The sequence below is a fragment of the Peromyscus eremicus genome, chromosome 1 (genome assembly GCF_949786415.1).
Source record: "Peromyscus eremicus chromosome 1, PerEre_H2_v1, whole genome shotgun sequence".
Taxonomy (NCBI): domain Eukaryota; kingdom Metazoa; phylum Chordata; class Mammalia; order Rodentia; family Cricetidae; genus Peromyscus; species Peromyscus eremicus.
Genome location: NC_081416.1, coordinates 97,597,889 through 97,603,668, shown reverse-complemented (window position 1 = coordinate 97,603,668; position 5,780 = coordinate 97,597,889). Strand labels below are relative to the sequence as shown.

Here is a 5,780-nt window from a genome sequence, read left to right as displayed (position 1 = left end):
TAATTGGCTGCAGACTTTTTTTGGCGACAGGGTCTCTCTGTGTAGCCCTGCATGGCCTGGAACGCTATATGTAGTCCAAGCTGGCCTTGAACTCAGAGAGATCTGCCTACCCCTGCCTCCCAAGTGCTGAGATTAAAGGCATGCACCACCACTGTTGGGCAAGGTGACTCATTTTTAATTTTACTTAATGTTATTGTATTTTGTCTCAGGCATAAAAGAAACATTTTCACTGCTGGTGATGGTATACGCCTTTAATCCCAGCACTTGGGAGGCAGAGGTAGGAGGATCTCTGTGAGTTGGAGGCCAGCCTGGTCTGCAAAGCAAGTTCCAGGACATCCAGGTTATGCAGAGAAATCCTGTCTCAAAAAAAAACCAAAAGAGAAACATTTTCAATTCTTTAAAAATTTCATTTCATTTTATTTATTTAGGTTTTTCGAGACAGGGTTTCTCTGTGTAGCTTTGGAGCCTGTCCTGGAACTCACTCTGTAGCCCAGGCTTGCCTCGAAACTCACAGAGATCCACCTACCTCTGCCTCCCAAGTGCTGGGATTAAAGGCGTGTGCCACCACCGCCCAGCCTTCATTTTATTTTTAATTTTGTGTATATATTTGTGTTTATGTGCACATGAAGGCAAGGTGCCTATGGAGACCAGAAGAGGGCTCTGGATCCCCTAGAGCTGGAGTTACAGGTTTTCTGACGTGGTTCTGGGAACAGAAGTTGGGGCTTTTGCAAAGACAGTCTGATCTCTTAAACCATCTTTCCAGCCTCCATATTATTTTATCTATATTATTTTAAAAGTTATTTTTATTTATGTGTATATTTGTTTATTTATGTGTAAGTGTATGTCATGTGTGTGGATGCCCTAGGAGGCCAGCTGGAGTTCAGGCAGCTGTGAGTAGCTTGACATGGGTCCTGGAAACAGAACTTAAGCTCTCTGCAAGAGTGGCAAGTGATCTTAGCCACTGAGCATCTCTCCAGCCTCCATAATTTATTTGTATTATTTATTATTATTTGTATTTTCAGGGACCATGATGTAGCAAGTAGAGGTCTCTTCTATCTCCACCTCTACCTCACTAATAACAATGACTTTCTCAGTGTTAAGGATCAAATCCAGGGCTCCTAGGCACATGCTAGGCAAGTGTTTTGCCACTGACCTACATCCCTAGCCACTCCTCTTTTTTTTTTTTTTTTTTTTTTTTTTGGTTTTTCGAGACAGGGTTTCTCTGTGTAGCTTTGCGCCTTTCCTGGAACTCACTTGGTAGCCCAGGCTGGCCTTGAACTCACAGAGATCCGCCTGGCTCTGCCTCCCGAGTGCTGGGATTAAAGGCGTGCGCCACCACCGCCCGGCTCCTAGCCACTCTTAATAATTACTTATTATTATTGTTTATTTTGATACAGGGCCTTAGTGTGTAGATTTGGCTGGCCTAGAATCTGCTAGATAGACCAGGCTGGCACCAAACTCATGATTATCCTCCTGCCTCTACCTCTCAAGTGCTAGGATGATAGTTTTGTATCACCACTTACAGCCTCAATAATATTTTTCTCAAGAACAATTTTAATGACAGAATTGCCCTCTGGATTTTCTAAGTCAGAGGTTGTCTATATGACTTTCAGTGAAATCTTCTGGGTAATTAAAAATGCTTGTCCTACTGAGTGAGAACCAGCATGAGCCAAGGCCTGGGAAAATTCTGTGAATATCCTTCCATTTAATTCTTCTTAGAGCATGGAAAACATTTTTCCTTAGTTTATTTTGAGTAAATAAACAGATTCTCCTGAAAAGCTGGTACCCAGATGTCAAGATGCATTCTTTATTTTTTTGGAGGTCAATTTTATTTTCACAAGACTCCAAATTTAAAATGCCATTTGAACGTGGGCAGTGTGAAGGTCTCGTTGAGTGAGAGATATGAAGAAGAATAGTTACAGATGTCTTCACATCCTACTCAGTTCCTTGCCGGCATTGCTAAAGAGAGGTAAGAAAATCACAGCCCCAGTAGCTTTAGCATGATTTGCTGTGCAACTGTGGACATATTGATGCTCTTTCGTGAGAACAGACAGTACCTGGCATTAGGATGCTGTGAGAACAGAACTGAGCAAGCCCTTGGTACACTCCTCTGTCTCCTAGACAGTACCTGGTGTTAGGATGCTGGGAGAACAGAGTTGAGCAAGCCCTTGGTACACTCCCATCTCTCCCACTTCTATTCTAGGTGAGGAAAATTTTGTAGAAAGGAGCAATGAGAGGGATAATGGAATGCATGTGGTCTGAAGGTGGACAAGATGAAAGGAGAAAGGGAACCATCAATGGTGGTGGACATAAGGGGCCCAAGGGAGGACTGTGGGTGCAAGGGACAAATTAGAACCGAGTATTATGACACATACGTAATGAGAATGCCATGATGCAACCTATTGTTTTGTATGCTAATTGAATTGAAACAACAACAACAACAACAACAACAACAACAAAATAATGAGAGTGAGCTGATGGTAGCAATTCGCTCCCCGTGTCTCCACTTCCTGCCTTCCTCAGTTTTACCTGGGAGAACTGAGAAGCCAATGGGGAATTATCAGAAGTGACTCACGGGCCCACAGGCAGGAATGACCTTACCAGGTGCTGCCTAATTTCCTTGGTCCTGGCCCCATAGATGATGGGGTTGACCAGACATGGGAGCAACAAGTAGAAAGCACTCAGCAGGTTGTGCACGTCTTGGGAGGCAGTGTGGGCCACACGGTAGACGATGGATGAGGACATGGTGGAGGAGTAGACAGTGAAGATGACCAGCAGGTGGGAGCCACAGGTGTTCAGGGCCTTGGCTCGAGCTCCACCTGATGAGATCTTGAAGACAGCATGGATGATTCGGGTGTAGGAGGCTCCCAGCAGAAGCATATCCAGGACTCTGTTAAAGGTGCGTATGATGAGTCCCACAGTCTTATTCAGTGAGATGTCCCCACAGGAGAGCTTCATGAGGGCCATGTGCTCACAGGCAAAGTGGTGGATCACCTCTGAGCGGCAGAAGCGGACTCGGGAGGCCAGCACCACCACTGGAGCCACGATGCCCGTGCTCCTGGTGGCTGCCAACCCCATCAGGCCAGCCAGTAGCTGTCCTGTCACTATCTCTGGGTAGCGCAGAGGGTAGCAGATAGCCACATAGCGATCCAGGGCCATGACCAGCAGGATGTTGCAGTCCATAGAAACCAGAAAGTAGATGCAGAACATCTGTCCCAGGCACCGAGGGAGGGAGATGCGGTTGAAGCGCGTGGAGAAGCTGAACAGCATGGCAGGCAGCACAGTGGTGGCAGCACAGATGTTGACAGCCAGGAGCAGGGCAATGAGCAGGTACATGGGCTGGTGCAGGCTCCGCTGGGATGCCACCGTGTGGATGACCAGGGCATTGGTGACGAGGATCACCAGGTAGAGGCTGAGGAAGGGCAGCACCAGGAGGGCTCTGGCTTCCCGCATCCCTGGGAAGCCCACCAGGAGGAAGCTGGTGTAGGACTCATTGCTCCATCCTGACATGATGCCTGAGGGAACAGGGCAGCTCCAGGGAGAAGCGGGGGCAGGATGCCTGGTTTCAGTCCCTGAAAGGTCCTGCAAGAACCTGCCCCAGCCTCACCAGGCTGGACTGGGTGCTTGGGTTTTCATGAGTCTCTAATATTTCTAGAGGAAAAAGAAGACATTTAACCTTATTATTTAATGAGATATACATCTTCCAATAAACCGTTGCTTGCATTTCAAATACATCATGGGAGCAGATTTTGCAGGCAGACTCTGTGGGTCACGTAATAGGCACACTTTTTCGGGGTTAAGTGGATTTCCAGAGAAGTTGAATGAATCTCATCACTGGCTCAGTGGTGCTGGTGCCGAGCCATGATGATTTTAAAAATGGTGGCTGTTAAGTGACGTTTTAGTTGACATGGATAGTTGATCTTGTTGTCTACGTAGAGCTGATTTTGTTGTCCATTAGGAACTTAAGTATTTCCCTAGTAGTTTAAATGTTAATCATTATGTATTTTTGAAGCATGGTTTACAAATCTTGTTAACATTTTCATTTTGCTTATGGTACTATTAAGAGACCAAAACCTTACATGTATAAATTTTTTTTTTTTTTTTTTTTTTTTTTTTTTGGTTTTTCGAGACAGGGTTTCTCTGTGTAGCTTTGCGCCTTACCTGGAACTCACTTGGTAGCCCAGGCTGGCCTTGAACTCACATAGATCCTCCTGGCTCTGCCTCCCAAGTGCTGGGATTAAAGGCGTGCGCCACCACCGCCCGGCACATGTATAAAATTAATTCAACTGATATATCTTTTTGTGGTGTGTTTTTTTTTACAAAAATTAAAAAAAATTAGTGTGTGTGCATATGTGTGTATGTGGTGTGTGTACGATGTCTGTGTACGGTGAGTATGTTGTGTGGTGTGTGTGTATGGTTTGTGTGTGTGCATGTGCATGTGTGTATGCCAGGGCATGCATATAGAGGTTAGAAGATATCTTTCAGAAGCTGGTTCTCTCCTCCCACTGTGGGATCCAGGGATGGAACTCAGATGTCAGGCTTGTTTGCAAAGCGGTCTTATTTGGAGGCATCTCACCAGCCCTAACCTACAGTGTCCTGCAGTTTCAGGTCTTATTTTAGCATCTCTCATTGGTTGTAAGGTCTGATTTGAGTAGGTCCATGGGAACAGACATTCTGTCTACATTTGTATTCCTGGAGCCAAATATAGACATTGGGTCACACTCAGAAATATCTGCCAAATAGTGAGAAGTCTCCTGCCCTGTTAGCGTGTCCATGTGTGTTCTGCTGTGTGCTCCACTGAGGCTATCACAATTCTATCACAGTTTTGAATCCTTTTTACATAGTAACAATATTATTTTGTACACTTATCTTTTGTCTTGTCATTAAAAATTTTCTTATTAATTAAAATGTTTTCAGGAGATTCTGTTGGGCATTCCAGGGAGAATTACTTGTTTTTCTTCTATTTTTAACAACTGAAATTTACTTATGTTTTGTGTCTTTTATTTTTTGATAAACTAGAATTCCAGAATCATGTTAAAAACTAAAAAGGGAAAGGTATTTTACATTTCACTATACTTTTTCAGTGTAGTGCTTATTCTCTAGAATGTACGGTGTGGCATGTTGGTTTAGGAGTGACTGGCGAAGGAAATGGCCCTTTATCTATTCGCTCATCTATTTATTGTTAACACTTTATTTTTTTGACATTTCTTATATCCAAGTCACTCTACTGGTCACTCATTCAGGCTTCGAAAGTGCCTTAGATGTGGCGTCAGTGCCCAAATTGCTTAGCGTCTAGCCAGGAAGACCAAAAGTGCTCTGGGAACCCAGAACACTATTTAGAGTCTCTAATTCAAGTCTAGGGACAACATATGAGGCCGAGGCACCACCTAAGGACCAGGGATGCTGAGCTGGTGGGCATGGGGCTGTGAGGTTGAGCTCAGAGGACCGGCTTTCTCATCGAGAACCAAAGTTTGAGTCGGCCCAAATCAGGCTAGGTGTGGTGCAAATAGCCCGAGGACGTGAGCTGAGACCTAGGAATCAGGGATGGATGGAACTCTAAAGCCCAAGTCCCCATCCCTGTCATCAACCTCAAAGGAGGTACCCGGATCTCCTCCTATGGAAAAAATTGTAGCACAAAGGAAAAGGATGATGGGAAAGGAGATGGGTGAAATAAACCCCCTGCTCATTCTCCACTGGGATGAGACCCAGTCTCTAAAAAGAGGGACATAGCAAACAATTTTCTTCTGAGAAGACCTGGGCCTGGGGGTGAGACTGAGGAA

General features: G+C 45.0%; 1 protein-coding gene across 1 annotated transcript; it reads right to left on the bottom strand.

The window, feature by feature from the left end:
• Window positions 1-2,507: 2,507 nt before the first annotated feature.
• Window positions 2,508-3,641, bottom strand: LOC131901835 (olfactory receptor 52K1-like). Its single transcript, XM_059252912.1, has one exon. It carries the CDS (start codon window positions 3,508-3,510, stop codon window positions 2,572-2,574), a length of 939 nt encoding a protein of 312 aa, XP_059108895.1. The 5' UTR covers window positions 3,511-3,641; the 3' UTR covers window positions 2,508-2,571.
• Between the last annotated feature and the right edge of the window lie 2,139 nt (window positions 3,642-5,780).